Below are 19,863 nucleotides of genomic sequence, written 5' to 3'. Positions count from 1 at the left end.
TATCTGGTTCCTCTCTGCCATAGTAATACACAGGGATAGATCCTTTGTACTAGACCTGATCTGAGGTGTAAATGTAGTAAACCACTGCAGGAGCAGTAGAGAGCTTCCTTTGCAGTCCATATTCTCATGGCATCACTGTTCCATGGTGAAGAGAAAGACAGTAGGAAGGAGAAAGAATAAGTTTACTTCAAGCTGTCCAGGCAGATAGAGGTCTGGACTTTGGAAGATGTCCATTTTTGGGGCACCAGAAGCAGAACCAGTCTTCAGAGTATTTCTGATCTGTGATAAAGACACTGTCCTTTTGTCTACATCTCTTAGTTCTTCCTAGGTCCTCTCCCCCTGCTACCTGTCCCTACTTTCTTATCTGCATCTTCTTTTCACCGTTCTGGTTTTGAATTTCATGTTGTTGATATGACTACTGAACTGTGCTTGGCACTGTCACTTGTGTGTGTGTGTGTGTGTGTGCACTAATCCCTTTTTCCTTTAGTTATATCCTTCACGCTCACCTTTTTAAGTAAGTGTTGTCTGTCCTCCTTTTTGTTAATCTCTATGCTTATGTGGAAATACATGAGAGTTCACATGTATAACCTTGGTACAAAGCTTTAATTTGCATTTTAAATTGATGGAGTTTTAATTTAACTTTGGCTGATCTTGTACTAATTTAAAATATTTACATTTACCAGATCAATTCAAATTGACTATTATTTATGGTAGAATATATTTTTTCTAGAAGAAAGCAACCGTTTTCCATAAACTGTATCATTTTCTACGGGTAGATCATTAACAGTGAAAATCATTTAAGAATAAGACAGAATCTGCAGAAAAGTAATATGTTGTGTTGTATTTTGTGTCTGGTCTAGGGTGCTTTGGTCAGTGCAAGTGCAGATGATGCACTTCATTTGTGGAATCTCCGACAGAAACGACCAGCTATCCTACATTCTCTGAAATTTAACAGAGAAAGGTAAGACTATATGACACAAAAAATCTCATTAAAAAAGCCAAACTTACTTTCTGGATTTCTAATAATACATGCTTATTAGTTTGCCTTTCTAAAGGGGGATATAGTTTTGCCTTGAAAGTTTTTCTTCCATTGTTTGAGTCTAGTTTCCACAGAACAAAACCTTCACTTTCTCTTTCTGCAGCCTTCTCAGAACGAGAAAAATTTTGTCTGCTTTTTGTCAAAACGTTTTTCATTTTATTTTCTATTTGTGTGAACAGTAGTGTGTTTGTTTTTCTTAAGATCAGACACAAGCACTGTGATCCTTTAGGCTGATCTGTTGTTCAGTTCCAGCCAGAGTAGCTCAGCTAGAAGTAAGTCCAGTTTTAAATTAAAAAAGTTTTCAATAAGTATGAAGAAATAACTTTGTAGGCAGTTCTTTTCTTCCGAGGGTTCTCTAGCACTGACCTAAGTTTTTGGTTTTTTGTATTCAAGCACTTGGGTCCAGAATGAGATATCTTCATTTTTATTATATTTTCTTTTAACATACATATAAATTAATTTCAAATCATCTAACTTTCAATTTTCTAAGCTTGATTACACATTTAGTATGTAAAATTCAACATAAGCCTCTGGGCAAGTAGCAAAAAAGTAAGGCTAAAACCCTTTTTAACCCTCTCATTAATTTGGAACATTTCTCTGTATATATGCCTAACAGAGTTAAGTCTAAAAGAGAGCTTCCATTTTTTTTCTGGATATATTTTTTGTGTTAGAGCACAGAAGTTATGAATTATGTGATGCTCAGAGAAACAGCAAATAATGGTTGTCTTAGCTGTAAGAAATTTATGGCAAAATGGATGTAAGGGGAATTTAGGAGCCTGATAAAGCAGTAAGATCAAAATTGATTTTCTTCAAGAAATTCAAAGGTCTGTCTTCCAAAACTTAATATCTTCTTCACTGTTGGAACCGTTAAAAAAAAATTTATTTTAATCCTCTCCTCTCCTCTTGCAGGGGGAGGTTAAGGGGAAACAAGATTCATACTGAAGAGAGAAAGATTCTTTCTTTCATCTTGTTTTAAGTTTGTGACCCAATGAATGAGCTCATTTTGATGTTTCTTAAATGGGGAGAAATGCTTGTTGACAGAGAATAGGTTTTAAAATACTGATGCATGTTTTCAGAAAACAGTAAGGTATTGAAAAAGCCCATGCAGGGAAGTGTTTAGACAGTCAAAGGCTAGTTCTTACAAGAACAACATTTATAATTTAATTTCATTTTAGATTTAGACAGTTTTTACAGAGCCAAACACATAATTATTTAGATGCAGTTTACCTATGAAAATGGAGCATGTTGCTGCTTCAAATTTTCCTATTTCCATGTCTCTCTTGAGGATTTATAAAAATTGTAATTTTATTCATACAGTATATTTGTCTCCTTGATATGCTGTTTGGTTTAGATTTTTTTTACTGAACAATTGGCAGATTTACTTCATGAAGTGATGCAATATAATGCACTTTTACTTAAAATTCTAATATTTTATCTGCTTGTGATAAGGAAGATGATTGTGTTAGTCCAGATTCTTGATTAATTCAACTTCAATTGATTCACTTCCATGTAGAATCAGTTTATTCTGAGTTTTTAAAATATTTGATGCATGAACCATATCAGCTGTTAGATTCTGTTAGATGGATGAATGCTCCTTAAGTCTTTGGCTGTTACTCAGTGCACCAGTCTTTATATTGTTGAACTGTTTAATTTGCAATTTGCTTCTGTTTCTTGACATTTAAGATTGCAGGATAATGGACTAAAATCTGCTTTTAGCAGTGTTTATGTATATGTTTATGCAACTACTTGACTCAAATTTCCCCAAGCGTATACATATATTCCCTCCCACAAAAGTCAAAAACATGTTTGTTCTTTTCTTCAGCTATTGGAAACAACATAGATGTAAAGAGCAAAGAACTCTTAAATACAAACATAAATCTTGTTTGTAAATAGATTTGCAGCACACTGGTTATCTTTCAATTATCATGTAGCATTCAGTATTAAGACACGGAATGATATATGAATAATACTTCACTAACAAAATGCCCTGTTGTAGCCATTAAGTCATAGTTTGCAACCTCTCCAGATTTTTTTGTTTCTTCTTCTGACCTATTGTTAAACTAATTTGCCTTTTGTGAGAGATTTTATATGGTATGTTCTTTGTGACAAACTATCTCCTAGAATATTGTAGCACTGCTCAAGTAATTCTGGGATATGCTGATGCAACATTAACAATGTTAACTTGTCTCTGATAATTCACTGCTCCTTTACTAAGTGTCTCTTTGGAGCAAGTGTAGAAGGAACACTGAAGAATGAGACTTAATGACAAACTGGTATTTTTGTTCTACAGTGTAATGCCCAGGACTTTTTAGCAAATTATATGGTTTTGCCTTGTATCAAAATATGTTATCATCTTAAATTTCTGTTTTCATAATTGAAATGTAATACAATGCATTAAGAACCTTCAAGAAAATATAAATATAAGCAATGTGTTTCAGTGCTCGGCCTCATACCAAAAGCTCTAATGATAACATGGTTACTCAAAGACATGCTTGACAATAGCATATGGTTGATGATATATGATTTGCTGTTCCATTTACAAATAGGAAGCACAGGTAAAACTTTTTAACCTCTGGAAACACTCCATAAGAATCTCTTCAGTACTTTTGAAGGATAACATTACGGTGATGTTCCTTCTGTTAGTCCGTCCTTTTCCTTCTTTGATGTCATAGGAGATGCCAGATTCATCTTCAGGAGACATTTTAGGCAAAATAAATAACTCAGCTACTGGAACTAGACACTGTCTCTATCTGCTGCAAAGAACATTAGGATTAAGCTAAACTGCTGAAAACTATTATAGGCCTTAATTTTTTTTAATATAGTCAGGGCAGACTTCAGCAAGTATAGCTTTAAATAGACAAGAGTTTACATAGTTTTCCCATTTAAGATTAGTGCAACTGGGACAGGAAAAAACAGCAAGGATTACAGTGTGAAATCCAGCTCCTTTAGGCCTGCATGCATTAGTTTCACATATGAACACAGTTCATCTCCTGTTATTCTGAAGCTGAGCTAGTTCAGTTGTGTTGACTGACCTGGGGGATAGCCCTCCTCTTTTTCTTCTTTTAGCCAGTGCTGACTGGCATGTTACAAGCAAGCCGACAGCACTGCAACAGTTTATCCACTGACTTATACTCGGCATATATGAACACAGTGTACAAGTTCTATTGGGTCTTTAAATCCATTTGCATACACTGTGCACCGATGCCATAACAGTACCATAAGTGCCCTTCCGCAGGGGAATCACCACGTGGCAAAATCTGTATAACTGGCTTTGGGGCTCTGATCTGTAACACTTTCTTCAGTGATAAGGGTATGCTGGCACAGAGGAAGAGGAGCCTTTTAAGTGGGTGACCTTTAGAGCAATGATTTCAGTTAGCTGTAACTTACTGTTAATTAGAAACTTGACTCTTACATCTGAGATTTTGCAGTAGTTGAACAAGGTGATCGAGAGTGTTACTGCAATGCTTGGAAGCAAAACCAGGTATTTTTGGATCTGGTGACTTCTTTTGTGTGTCGGTCTGTATTCTTTCCTAAGAGCAGCTATATCTCTGTCTATCTGTCTTGCTGTATCTTTGCAGGATTTTGTGTCCTGTGTCATTAAGAGTTTACCTCATCAAAATGACAGCAAGAGGCTATTGAGTGAACACTGTGCAGTCTCAGCAGTACCTGTATCTGTTTACTTGTGTGTTAGGGACTTGTGAGTTACTAAACTTAGATTATCTGTCTCATTGGCTGCTCAAGGAACTGAATTCCTGTGATAGCTTGCCTGCTCATAAACGAGCCTCCTGGTTAATATTGTATAACTGCAAACTCTGTATTGTTTATGTACTTTCAAATTAGTCAGAGGTCTGTCATCAAGCATGAAAGTAGTTAATAGTCTCAGTGCAGTCACACAGCCGTGCTATACCACAAAACAGATTCTGATTACATGGTGTGATGCAGCGTTTAGCCGTTCAAAAGAACCACAGAATTCAAATACAAAGCAGTATTTCACCATACAATCCTGTCTACCTTTTACAATGAGAGACAGTTTGTGGGAAGGATTTAAACTTTCTCAGGTTGACGGTGGAAAAAACTGAGGAAAGTAAAAGAAACCATGCTGTTGGCTGGCATTCGCTTCCACATCTTGAAGAAGTTTTTACAAAACTTCCTTGTGCAGATCCTTTTCTTGTCGTCTTATGAAGTGTGTGTTGCCAACTGTGAAGACAGCACACACCTCAAACACGTAAGATAAATAATAAATGTGCGTGGCATGGTCCTGCCTCAGCATTTGTCACTTGTGAAAGAATGATGCTCAGGGATTTCAATAACCAATTAATGTTGTTTGCATGCAATTACTGAGCTTGGAAAGATTCCTGAGGCTCATAAAGAACACTTCTGGTCTATAGGGCTGTGCCTTAGTACTCTAGGACAGGAAAGTGAACTTTGTCAAATGTCACTTCGGAAAGACAAAAGACTGGATACAACGTTTCTCCAGTGAGACTGACCCAAATCATGTTCATGTAGTTACCACACACCTCTGCCTTCTCTATTAAAAGAAAATAAAATTTACAACATTACAGTCTTTTTTCGGGTCTTACATCATATTATGGAAAATTTCATAGTACACTTGACCTCTAGGATCAATGAGAGCCATAAGCTTGTCCTGGAAAGGTGGTATACAACCTAGTTGAAATGATGAATGTCTTGGTCATAAAAAGAAATCTAGCACAAGCATTTTGGTTTTTTTCTTCAACATGCATTAGCTAAACAATCAACAAAGAATAAAAATACAAAACATAGATTAACTTGTTGATACCAAGAATCAGCAGTTTTGATTTGATAGATTTATAAGATTATGCGGTTCCACTGAAGTAGAATGAAAATTCACATGATCCCTGAGATTATCTTTTTAACAGATCTTAAATATGTGGGTCTTCTAGTGGATTGGAGCTGAAGGGACGTCCTCGGTCTAGTTCCCTGCAGCTGCAGACCAGACAGCTCATATTCCTCCTTTTATATAGTGAACAAGCTGACTGTGTTTTGCATCAAGAGATGCTGGTCCCTTGTGATCCCCGTTAAGAAAAGCACTCAGATTCTGTAAGGTATCATTCAAAATGCTATTTATTAGAGCTAGCGCTATAAAGAATGAGAGAATAGTATAGATAATCTTACACCCCTGTAGATGCTGGGAACCCCGAGTTGTGTGTGGTCAAACAGGCCTCTGATCAGCAGGCTGTGCAGACCCCATCCATAGAGAGGATTATCCCATTTTGGTCATTCAAGTTATTACAGGATTTTCTTGTAAGAAAATGACTGTATCATTATTTCTACTATCAAAGAGAAAGGACGTTCACACTAAAACTTCCTGCTGCACTGTTAGATAAAGGCAAGGCCACGCAGGCGGTGCAGTCACCAAGCGGGAGCTGCCCACAGGTTCCTGTGTTGCAGGGAGCTGGGTGTGTTTATCCTGCAGCCATGGGCTATGTGCCGCACAGCACAGCCTGAAGGCCACGCCGTATGTGCAGCCCAGCGCAGCGCAGGCTTGCCCCTACCCAGGTTAACTGCTGTGTGGATCGTTAACGCTTCCACATGCAACGTCAATCCCAGTCAGGATCGTGACACTGTTACATATCTATTCAAGCATAAGTCCGCGACTCCTCGTATTAGGGAAAACTGCTCCATGCTAATTTCATCCTTCTGATGGCAAGAAACCTTCCGGCTTCAAGACTAAATTTATTTTTATTGCCCTTTTATTCCCATTTAGTATGGTATTCTAGTATCCATGCTGTCGTGGATTTTAAATATTTTGTCTCTCTTCCTTGCAGTTAAACAGCTCATTCATATCCATTCATAACCTGCTTTTTTCTTTTTTTCTTCACTGCAAAAATCAAGATTCGTGTTTCCCTTTACAAATTTGTGTCTTCATTCCCTTTTCTTTTCTTTGGCCTTTCTTCTCATATCAGTTCTTGCTGAGCTGATGATTAGACAAGGAAACATATTCTAGATAGGGTCCCATCTGTGCCATGGACATTGACATTACCATTTTCTTTTGTAAACTCTGCAGGAATATGTTTACTGATGCATACCATAATAACATCTTCCTTTTACATGGCTTCATCTTATCAGTGCTTGTGGTCTTGCTGCGATTGACTAATATACCCATTACACTTCTTCTCTGATGTATATCTAGCTAGCAGGGAATGTGCTGCTTTTCAGTGCAATCCTTTAAGAGTGGAAGCAAAGCAAGACAAGCGAAATTGAAATTATCTTTTTCCATCACTTAGGTATCATGAGTTCCAACCCTAAAGTGGAAGTTCTTATTCTTTGAAGTTTGAGGCCTTGCCCTTTGCATTTTAAATGTCATTTCATTTCTTGTACTCTACTTGTGCAGCTTGTCCTTCCTCTGTAATATTGTGTCCCTAAGAGGTTTCATTAGTATTAGTACCAAGATCACTTATGAAATTACAAAATCAGCTGTAAAACTAATACTTGAGAATCCCCCAAATATCCAGTAAAATATTTCCTTTTCAGTAAAATCAAGTGGAAAATAGGCATTAAAACCAGAATTTTATAGTGATGGTTTTTATAAATGCTGTATTTAACTTTGACATATGCTAGATTTTCTACAATTGGAATATTCTGGAATAGACTACCTTTGGTAAACCTACCTTCCCTATTTTACCATAACTTTTCAAAATTTGTCCTTTTGAAACTCAAAACCTTAGTTAGTGTATATTTTTAAGTATATTTGAGCAATTAGTATTACTAATTACAGTCACAAAAGCATAGAGGACAACATGGCTTAACTTTATTTCTATCCGTTTTAATTTTTTTATGCTTACCTTCTTGGGTGGGATTTATAATGCAATCTGAGTTGGTGCCACTGCAGAGAAAGTTCTGCAAGAACTTAAGCTGGCTAGTTTAAAACCAGTTTGGTTTCTCTATGCTGAAATTACACTCGGATAGATGTTACTCTAAAATAACGTCACCTGTTACTGATTCATTGACTGTTTACTAGAGGAATCTGTTGGTTGCCATTTCCAGGAATATCTAGACTCTACAATTATTAGCAATACTTGTTTTCTAATCTGTACCTGATGCAATAAACTCTTTTCTAATTACAGAAGTCCTGGTCATATTTTTCATTCTAGAATATTAAAAAAGATCTCTGTTTACGTCCAGATGCAACCTTCAATTTAAGAATCTCTGTTCTTTTTTTTACTGGTGACTTTCACAGTCTTTCCCTGAAGTAATTTTTAGTCCACCAGGATTCTGCCAATATTATTATTTTCAGTTTCATTTCAATTAAAAATGTCCTTAAGTGCATTATGCCACAGTAGCTGGTTTTATACCTGTTTGCTAAACAACTTACCTGAAGGCAAATAGAGCTGTTTAAGATATTTAAGATCTATTTTTACACAGCTCTGTACGTAAAAGTTCTATTTCCATAATGATACTTTAAAATATGCAATAGTAACGTTAGCACAGTGTATAGTAGTTGGATTTTTGATAACTACTCAGAAATGTCTCAAAACAGCAAATGCAGTTACCATGTTACATTGGTTACATAGATATCTTCATTTTAAAAGCATGTATCCAGGACTTAAGAAAACACATAACAAAGTATGATGAATAATTTGGCAAATGTTTTTCTATTTTATGGTTATCAATCAATTGCAAATCAATTCACATTTTCCTCACATTGGTCCATTAAAAGCAGGTTAACAGAAAATGGCTGATATGCTATGTATGAATTATGAAAGATGCTTACAACCAATCATTTCTACTTTCCCCCTATTGCTAAAACTGTACCAGATAGATAGCCTCTACTTCCCCCAATCCACCCCTGAGCTGTTCATTTGACTTGCTGCTTTATTTAAAGCTTTTTACATAAAATATTTTGGCAAATACAGAAAAGAGTCTTGGGATTTGATCTGAGACTGTGGAAAGCATATCAAGTGAAGGTCTCTAAACAAGAATTTTCTCAACTCTGAAACACCAAAATCACTGCTTCTAGCTGGTAGTAGGCCAAATGTTGTGGCTATAAATACAGCATAGTTAAAATGTTTGAAAAGTGAAATTTACTTTCATAAAGTTATTTCATTAACTGTTATTTTGCTCTATGTATATGCATGTGTGTGAATGCACATATATATATGTGTGTGCATGTGTGTACGTGTGCATACAGATACACACATATATGAAATCATCATGACCCATAGAACTGCTGGAGAAAAATGCATAGCTAGCCCAATTACCTGAGGACTTGACAACAGTAGAGGGACTAGAGGGCCCTCTGGCCTGACAAACCCTCTTTTCCAATTTACCTCTTCCCCTGTGTCACTCTGGCTGTACTTCCTTCCATGATTTCTATGAGAAAACAGGTATCTCTTTGAAATTCCATTTTGCAAACATCTTTGTGAAGTTTTGGGTTTACTTCAATAGGGAAGAAAAACACGTTCTGAATTATTTAATTTCTTATGTCACCTGGCCACCTCTGATTGTCTGCCTGAGTAACTTGTGTGTTGCTTTCTTTCCTCAGAAAAAAATCCTTCAGCTCTTAGAAGTAGACATAATGTTGCTATATGCTGCAAAACTTTAGCTCATACGCTAAGCAGTATGCTTGTTGTTTCTAATGCTTTGTAGAAAATACAGCATGTTTGTCAGTAGATTTCTGCTTTTTTGAGAAAACATAGGGTAACATGTTATGTTGTTTTCACATAGCAGCTGTGTTGCCAAATTGCTCTAAGGCCAGGTTTGGATAGCAAGATTTAAAATATATTCACACAGCCATACGTTGAACAACCATGTTTTGCGGCCTTAGTCATAACAAATAAGAAGTCCCATAGTGTAATACAAAAATGCATCATCTACTTCATCTCATACATACTCATATTAGACAAGAGCTAAAAAAGATGTCTTTTAAAATTTAAACTAGTTCAGACAGCAGAAACCATCTACATTATCAGTGGGAATTTTCAGCTTGCTACAGTTATAGTATAGTTGCAGGAATTCTGTGGTTTGACTTTTTGAAGTTTTCAAATTTGAGTTTTGAGACATCTTTCATAGTCCTGTTCAGATCTATCCTTTGACCTTTGTTACATTAGATTTCCAGTCATACATTAAAGTAGGGAAGAATGTGCACCCATTCTGTTGCAGTAAGTCATTTGGTTCCTGGAAATCACACCACCCCTTTCCTGCCCAGGCACATGGCAGCTTCAAGCAGAAACCAATGCAATGATTTAGGATACTTTTCCTTCTGTCACAATAAAGTCTGGGAATTATTCCAGTAAATCAGAAACAGAGCTAGTAATATCACTGTTGAGTTTATCTCAGTAAACAGGTACATAAGCAGGAAGAGAAGAGAGACTATAGATTGCAGAAAAACAAGGACCGTTAATCACAGAGTCCCTGTCTACTGAAGCGTAACAAATGAGAACAGCTGGTCTGCAATAAGTCTGCATGATTTTAATTGATGGAAGCTGTTAAGAAAAAAAGTGTGTATACATGGAAAAAGTATGCACATGTAAAAGTGCAATTTTTTTTTTTTACTTTGAAGTCAATGTCAGTATTTCAATGTTACCCTGGTAGTAGAGAGTCATTCAGAATAGCTTGATCGATATTGATATAAAATAGGTTTTAAACTCATTATAGTAAGAATGTATGACTTAAACACAGATTTGTGTATGTTGCAGCAAACGGGATGAAATACTAGCAAATCTTTAGTTTACTTTTCTAACAGCTATGTAAAGTTTAGCTGTTTAGCAAAAGACAAGTTTCAACCTTTCATCTTTGAGCCAAGTCCCAATTTACTTTTTTGAAACTGTGAGATTGGGAAGCAAAAACTTCGTTTTCAATTTATAGCTTTAGTGTTGGGTGAAAGGATGAGAGAAACTCTACCTTTAGGTGTTTTGGTTTTTTTAATGCAGCTGCTACAAAATCAATGAAAGAAATAAATCAAAAACTTTCTCTTTTGAGAACATCATCTCCCTCTTCCATTCTTTGTTTTTTGATTTTCTTTTATTGCTAAGAAACTCAGTGGCTATTATTGTGGTTTGTATTGCCCATCACTGTCACTATGCTTGGTATTACAACTCCATTTTTACTTAACCTTCAAAGAAATTAATGGAGAACAAGTGAAGTACTACAAATAGGAAATAGTGATTTCACAAGCCAGTAGATAAGAGAAAAACCATGTACGTTGTCTTTCCCCTAAAGATGAAAGCAGGAAGCTGTTTGCCAACCTGTTTCATTAATTTGCTCACTTCACTGATTTTGTGAAACTTTTATTCTCATTTTTCTTGTCTAATGACCCTGAGTTGGCATCAGAAACAAATTGGAAGCCAATGAAAAGTATGCTGGTTTCTTCCAGCATCTTTTTCTTTTTAAGGAAGCAAGTTTCCATGTAATTTCCTTGTCTTTTTTTCTTGGGTCCAAGCCTGCACATTACACCTGTTCAATCTACTGCATTACTGTTGTGTAATACTAAAGATCTAGCCAGGGAGAGTATGCCACTGTCGTTGTCAGTGATCCTGTTCCCACATGCAAGACATCCCAATGAATTTACAGTCAAAAACGTAAAAGGGAGTTGGCAAAAGAGGGTGTCTCTTTGTTGTGCATTTGTCCAAGAGGAAGGAAAGTAATTTTCTGTCGTCCTGAAGATTAAACAAATTATTAGTAGCACAGGCTACAAAAGTTGTCATCCCCTTGCATACTGGGATTTCAAGAGTGATTTTTAAGTTGTTCTGGAGCTCCAGTAGTGCCAGTTAACATGATGCAGTCAGTGCTGCTGCTGAGGCAGATAGCCATTGAGTTACCGAGGGTGTGAATTTAAATGCATGTATCTTGTATTATAGGAAGTTATCGTGCAGCTGTCTTTTTGTATGTGTTATGGCATGTTGAACAGGCCAGGATGGTCTTTTATGGAGTTGCAAGAAAGTTAGTTGTAAGAAATAAAACTGGTAAAAACCAAAGGACCTGTTGCATGCTGTATACTTTGACTGTCCTTGTAAAGTGCTCATGATAACCTCATAAGTTTTTATCTAAATGTGTAAATTCAGTCTGTATTCAAGGGAGATCTCCAGGTTTACTAATCTAACAAAATGTAATGCATCTAATACGTTTTTTAACATACTTTTTCTGATTTGTTCTAGGTTCTTTTGAGTTAACTGCTTGTAAATAGTTTATGTTAACACTCATTATAAATGCTCATATAGTTGCTACACTAATGTTTTGTGTAGTTAACATAAGCATTTGTGTCTTAAAACAAGTATTTATGGAATGCTGTAAACTATTAATTACAGTTGTGATTGCAAATTCATTTGAAATAGTAAGCTCACAATTCAAGAATGGGCCTAACTTTAGGCTTATAGGGTTATTTCACCTGTCCAGAAGTTCTGCACAGTAACTTCTAGCTTTTGAAGAAACAGAGGAACAGCCTGCTTTTACTCTTGATTGTTTTAATAGGAAAGAAGGAAAATGAGGAAATGAATATAGTATTGATAGTGCTTTGCTTTGCACTTTATATTTTAGTTTTTAGCACTTTAAAGGATTAAGAATCAGTCCCAATTTCTAAAAATCAGGATGCTTCAGAATGTGCCAGTAGAGCAAGGAAAAAAGAAACCCAGTTAGGGACAAAACCAAAACATGTTGAGAAAGAAATAGTTTTTCAACTGCATTTCTTAAAATTTTACAATTTTTTTTCTGCTTCTTGCATTCTTCTTTCTTATTCTTGTAGTTTGTTTAAGTATAATATTTCAGGTAAGGAACATCATGAAAAATGCATGGATCTTAAACACTCTGAAAGCAGCAGTGGACCACCAGCCAGTTGACACGTCTAAATAATTTGCAGGAGAATAGCTGCATAAGCTATTTTGCTTTGTCAAAACAAATAATTATACAAGGTATCTATCAGTGCTATTTAAGCCTATTTGCCTAAATGAAACTATAAAGTCAAAATGTTTTCTCAACATTTTTTCCCAGAAGAATTTATAGAAACGGGGAGGCGGGTGTGTCTGTTAATTATATACTGAACTTGAAAGGGACATTGGCAAACAGATGTATGGCCCTAGAAAGTAACTGTTACCACTGCTTTGACTCCATATTTCATTCATGTTCCTTTGTAAGGAACATGTATTGACTTGCCTCATGTAAAGCAGTTCATTTTACTGTCTCTTTCTTTAAAACATTGATCGCTACAGACTACTTTAAGAGGACTAAGCTTAAGTAATGTCTTCAAGAGTGGTCCTACTGTTTGCAAGTATTGGTAGGTCAGTCAGGAAATAGGCACAGTAGTGCATGAGCTAAATGATGACTTGTTTCACAGTGTTTAACTGTAAATAGTTTGTGACTTTCATTAATAACCTAGAATTTATTGCTAGAGATGATTCACTGTGTAGTTATAAACAGAATAGTCATATTCAGCTCCTGACTAATTTGATGGAAAAATAGAACTAAGTTCTAATTATTACATTCTTCATTAGATATTGTTCACCTACCCAGTCCTGTCATAAACTTTGATTGGAGTGTATGCACTATAGTCTTAAAACAATGAAGAATATTTGAGCAATCTGTATAACACTCAACTGGAAAAAATCTAGAGATGGAAATGTTCATGCAGTATTTTGAGAATATAATTTACCTTAAGATTCCTCTTCTGTTCAGATACCCTAAATAACAACGGGGTTTCATACTCCAATGCCTTTGTTTTGCTGTCACCAGGATCCAATGCAATTTATGTACAATGTGTTTTCAGCTCTACTTCACTTTCTTCTGTACAAGTAATTAAAACGTAAAATAAGGAGGACCAATTGATTTTAATTCAAAATAAGTGTTGACTGATGATGCTAGCAGAAAATATATGTGAAACAGAAGATTTTTCTTAATTTAAATTAAAACTAAATCACACTTTTAAAAAACAGGTGGACCACAAGAATCAGTCTCAAAGGCATGTTTGGTTCATTCACTGTCTGCTAGGATCTGGGGGGGGGGGCGCTACTATAAATTTTTGAAATTATCTTGTGTAGTATGTGGAGAATCTAGTTTGAATAGGAGAAAGTTTCATGTTGTGATAGATTGTCACCAAGACCCTGAAAGGAAAAACTGTCCAGATGTATTGAACTGCTATATATTTCATTGACTCTTAGTCAATGCTAGTTAGTAATTTAAAGTATTTCCTGTACTCTTATGTCAGGCCTAGAGACTGTGCATACACTTCAAGTAAATTAAACTGAAAGTTTAACTTAAACATTGGAAATCCTAATAATGGAGTTCATCTCGGATTTCTGCCTTCCTAGGGCTTCCTGGTATATAATCACTCAAACAGTCCATGTTGCAGGGGAAACACTGTTATCATTACTATGCACAGTACCAGCTCACATCTGTCTAGGGAACTGCACAACCATCTGCTGCAAACACCTCACATGATATCAATGGCAGACTGTATGGATTGCTGCTGTTGTGCATGTCTTTTACATGTCTTACATAGCTGATGAGCTCCAAATTTATATATAGTGCAGGGAGAAGACTAAATACCTCCAGAGGCCAAATAGCTCATAATGTACATCTTTTGCGTGATCTGCTGGAGACAACTCCTTTTCTTCGTTGTCTGTAGCTTTAGCCTGTGCTTCTATTTCAGCACTTCAGGTCAGCTACAAATTACTTTGCTTGCATATCTGTCTAGATGTTCTTGTGTGCATTTCATGACTTAAAGCAATAAACTCAGCTATCACATTGCCTTGTGAACTGACAGAAAGCAACCCAACACTTTCTGAGATTACTGGCTAGCCAGAAGCTCCCTCAGAAAGGCCAGCCTGCTTTCAACCACTGGAGAAGGAGGGGCACTAGATGACTCTGGTCTTCTTTGCATGTCAGTGAGGACTTTTCATATTACTTTTGTTCAAAAATACCAAAAGGTTAAGGGAGAGGGGAGGGGAAAATGTAAATTTAGTTGCAGTTTTGATGTCAGGGAATGAGCAATTAAATAATTAAATTGGAAAAACTGTTCATCATTTTGACAAAAATGCAATTTATTCTCCCCCCTTCCGCAGCGCTCATCACACCAGGAATAGTGTTCCAGGAAAATTTTTCATACTAAAAATAGAAAAACAAAAATAACAAGGCAGAGGCAGAAGGAAATGTTCTCAACATTATCTTTTGTTTTTCTTAGAAAAATATGATTAGTGTAATAAAGATGATTTTAAGCCCTCTGAGAGTTTTTACTAGTATTTCAGAGAATGTAGCAATCTAAATTATTTTAACGTTGTAGTAGTCTACTAATATGCAATGAGGTTTTTTGGTCAGAGTTGTTAGACTGTAGAGTGCTGTGATTTTCTGAAAAATACACCTTTTCAGATTTGCTAGTCAGAATATATTCCTTTCTAAAATGAGGTTCAATTTTTTTGACAATGCCTCTTTAAGTTATTCCATTATCTCTCTTATATTGCTTACATAATTTTAGAAGTGTTTTCAGGACTTTTGCTAAAGAGTTTTTGCTTAATAAATTCTGATTTAGGTGTTTTATTTGGCACCTACTGATTTTTTTTTTAAATTACATTTTATATCCTGTTTTGTGCTTTGATACATTGGAAAACTGATACAACGTTCCAGATCATTTTGGCAGCATAGGAAAACCGGTTTTGGTATGAGTCCATGTTTTTTACTATTTCTTCAATACAATGAGATTCATATTGCAGTTTGCTGCTAAGAATGTATAATATGCACATTTCTGGCTGACTTTCTGTAAGTGATCAACATTGAGCAAATTTTCAGGTCTCCGTTTAATTGAGTTCCATGTTACCTCAATCAGATTGACAATGTGATTAAATTTTTCGCAGAAACAATTCATACTGGCATAAATCACTACAATCCCTACCTTTTTAAGAAGAAAAATAGCCTTTCTTTCTGGCTAATTGACTGTTTTTTGTAAAGGCATCAAAGGACATCTTAATTTGCTTATGGGATACATGACTAATAGAGGGATACCTTTAATCCATAATGAAAACTACAATATGAGACTTCATTGTTTTCTCTTGAAGAAATCGTTATGTAATTTCAGTACTTACTGAAATGGAAGATGTTCGTTAAAAATCTGAGTCTTGCTTCAAAGCTTTCAAGTCTCAAAGTGAAGTTAATATTTTCTGTAAAAGTGAAAAGTCAATAATACATAAAGCAGTTTGCATTTAATTTACATAATGTAAAAGAAAACTACTTCGGAGCAGTGCATACTTTTCTGAGATTATGAAATTCATATGGCTTTGCTTGGTGAAGCCTAACGATGTATCATATTAAAATGCCTATAAACCCTGTGCTCTAATAGGTTTGTTACATATCTGGATTGTCTTTAAGGGAATAGCATTTTCTTATAAGCTCACATATTGTAAAAGGTGGTATTTGATAATGTGTAATAACAGTTTGGGTAAACATTGAAGACTCATAGGGTAGTTTTCATTGTGGAAGAAAGAACATGCAAAATAGTTTCTTATCTGGCTCTCCCATAAATCTGTCAAAACAAAATCAAATTATTTAAGAGGAAGTAGCTGAGCTTAAGAAAGCAGTAAAATTTGTGGTCATTTTCTTCATTCTTTAGCAACACCTAATTCTCTTCTGGTCCTTCATACTATATATCTAGATTAGTAGCTACTGGTGCCTGGAATTTCAGATAGGCCAGCAGGAAAATAAGTCTAGTAACTGATGGCCAGTGGTTAGTACTTTAGTCTGATTTTTCTCTTACTGTAGGACCTTGCTCTTGAGTTCTTGAAATTTTAAACCTAAGGTGGGCAAATGGAGGACATGCAGTAGCTGGGAAATTGGACACCCATTTAGTCTGATGGTTGTTGTGGCAGTACATGCTAGAAACCATAACCTAGAAGCAGATTTCAAAAAGGAAGAAAAGCAGACCACAGCAGTCTCATATTGTGTCCGAGGTTATTTTGAGACTTTATTCATAATCAGAGTATTGGATTCAGTCTTGCGCTTTGGAGCCCAAGTTTTCTGCAGTACACTGTACTGGCTTGTGAATGGATTTATCAGAGTACTGAAAATTAATATGGTCCTAGGTGGACTTGAACTCGCTTAGTCGGATGACACAGCTGCAAGAACTTGGAGTAGCAGCATTCAAGTCAACTAGGGTTCACTTTGTAACTCATGAGTTATTTGTCAGTCACTAGACAGATATATTTTCAGCACTTTCAAAGTCACAAGTATTTTCTCTTCCTGTAATTTAACAGTTTACTACAAACAAATGCTGAATGAACATCAGTGTGAAGTGGTTAAGAAGATTTATCAACCAGGGACGAGGGGGGTTTTCGCATGGGCTGGGACCTAACAGAGCATGCATATGTTTTGGAGTGCAAGAAAGAAAAGTAGAGCTAGTACAGAAATGCAAGAAATAAAAAAAAATTTGGACTAAATATGAATCTAACCAGAAGTGTAGCAAATGGTGCATCTGAAGAGAAAGCAAAATAAATTGAGTTGTTTAGTTTAAGAAGAAGGATCAGTAAAAATGTGAAAACCAGCTTCACATTTGTAAAACTACAAAGTGAAAAGGGCAAATTGTTCTTTGCATCTGTTATGAACAGAACAACAAAGCTAACAGCTTTAACTCCAGAAAGGAATATGTAGGTGGCATATACCTTCTGCAGTTTTTTCTGTCAGGTATTTGTCTATCTGACTGCACCCACAATATAAGTACTAAGTTACTGCTGGAAGGCATTTTCAGTTATGCATACTAAACTGTATTTCCCATTCTCAAAGCAATTCTCTTGGAAAACTTGGTTCTCTTTCCACTAAAGGCAGTGGAATTATTGCCAAAATTAGACAACTAATGGTAAAATTTAACCTTGTACAGATGGATAGCACAAAGCCTATATCATACATAAGTCTCACTTGAATCAACAAAACAAGATTTCTGTGAAGGGTAAGCCTTATGCTGCATTCATGATTCAGTGATAATTTTCCCCATAAATTAGAACGTGAAGACTGCGTATTTCAACTGTGTTCAATCCAGTGTGATAAATAAGGCCAAAAAAAAATTTTGCTCACTTGAATGCATTCAACGTTAATGTTCTGACACATGATTAGATACTTGGAAAACTGCAGAACTATCCAAATACCATGTAGAATCTGTTTGGAATCTTTCCATTTGTTGAGAGTATCTTACAGGGAACAATTACAGAAATTATGTGAAATTTGTATATTAAACAACTACTTTAATTCAAAGAGTGGCAAATGTTCTACTCGGAGGACTTTACATGACTGAGAGGGCCAAATTACTGGATGATAGCCAGCACCCCTCTCACTCCTCTATAATTAATTCAGAAAGATTGCTGTACCATAAGAAAAAAAAATTGAAATATGTATGTTCTTAAATACTGTTTATACATCTGTGGGGGACGAAGGTGTTAAGGATAAAAATGATTGCATAGCTGTTAAATCAAGTTTGTATATAAAAGCTAGAAATAGCCTGCTTGTGGAGCTGAATGATAAATATGATAATGTATGGCATACCAAGCAAAATATCTGCTTTTTGTCAAAACTTCTGAGCCTATCCCATAAGATCAGGTTAAGCTTCAGTCTCTGTAGGTAGCATGCATTTCATTATATTTTAGCAGCAAATGGGTTTTTATTTCTTATAGATTGTTTTGCTTGAATGTATGTAATATCTATATAATAACTATAATATCAAAGAAACCTGAATCTACTCATTCATCATCTGTGAAAACTTTTATATATTATCATGAGAAACTGTCATGACATCTTTCCAAGCTAATACAGCACTGGTTCATCACCCTGTAAGAATGATATGAGTGCAGGATTCTATGTGTCTATGATGTAATACTTAACTGCACTTGGTAATGCTCTTATCTAGTGCCCTATACTCCCAGATAGCAAATAAAGTGAATGTTTTCTTGTGTGAATCATGGTGTTACACTTCTGTTGTACAAAACATTAATCCTGCTGATGTCCATTAACTTCTGTTTGTTGAACTGGAAAAATTGCTTATTCTAAGAAAGGAAATAAGAAAGCCTAACTTGAGAGTCTTGGATACTGTCATAGTGCAATTTACATACTCATGGAGATAACATGACTTAGTTCAGTGCTCAAGTGATACGGCTCTTTTTTCCTGCCCTTAATACAGGCAGGCAGGATGGCCCTGTTTTGTTTCATGTTCTCTTTTATGATTTTTCTGGAGATGACCCCGAAACCTGCACATTCTTCAGAATGCTGTGCCTGCTGGGCAGGCTTTTCTCAAGTTATAAAATGGAAAGAACAACTATTTCATCTGCAAAAGTGTTAAAAAATATTGCTGATATGATATTCAGTCACTTTTTTTGTTCTTCCTTTCCAGGATTACTTACTGCCATCTACCTTTCCAGAGTAAATGGCTTTATGTTGGAACAGAGAGGGGAAATACACACATTGTAAATATTGAGTCCTTCATTCTTTCTGGATATGTTATCATGTGGAACAAGGCAATAGAACTGTAAGTGCAGACTTTTTTGCATTTGTGTCTGTGGTCATTTTTGTAGCTGTCTTAGGATTCATTTTTAAGAATCATTTGTTTTTACAAATATTAACAAATCTTTTGAAAGCCTTTTATTTTAATGAATGCATGTGCACTATTAACTGTTTTGTTACAGGACAATAGGAATTCAGATTTATGATAGAGACCATGTAATTATATTTTATTTAAAAGAAAAAAATTATTTGGCAATCTGTTTAACTATGAAGTTCTATGAAATACAGATAATCATTAATCTCAAATTCAGATGTTGCTATTTTTATGAGGGTAGCTTGATCACCATCTCCTCCAAACATCCTATGAAGAGAATAATGGAGTATAT

The 19,863-nt window shown here is 35.6% G+C and overlaps 1 protein-coding gene across 6 annotated transcripts in view; it reads left to right on the top strand.

Moving 5' to 3' along the window:
* Positions 1-19,863, top strand: part of STXBP5L (syntaxin binding protein 5L) — a 212,417-nt gene that overhangs the window by 78,872 nt on the left and 113,682 nt on the right. For all 6 annotated transcript variants that reach the window (XM_076348424.1, XM_076348414.1, XM_076348405.1 and 3 more), the window contains exons 4-5: positions 861-961; positions 19,368-19,502. In XM_076348424.1, coding sequence (XP_076204539.1) covers positions 861-961; positions 19,368-19,502 — 236 coding nt within the window. The remainder of the gene's footprint in view (positions 1-860; positions 962-19,367; positions 19,503-19,863) is intronic.

This window comes from Aptenodytes patagonicus, chromosome 1 (assembly GCF_965638725.1).
Source record: "Aptenodytes patagonicus chromosome 1, bAptPat1.pri.cur, whole genome shotgun sequence".
Taxonomy (NCBI): domain Eukaryota; kingdom Metazoa; phylum Chordata; class Aves; order Sphenisciformes; family Spheniscidae; genus Aptenodytes; species Aptenodytes patagonicus.
Note: the sequence above shows the minus strand (reverse complement) of the source record. Positions and strands in the feature narration are given on the sequence as shown.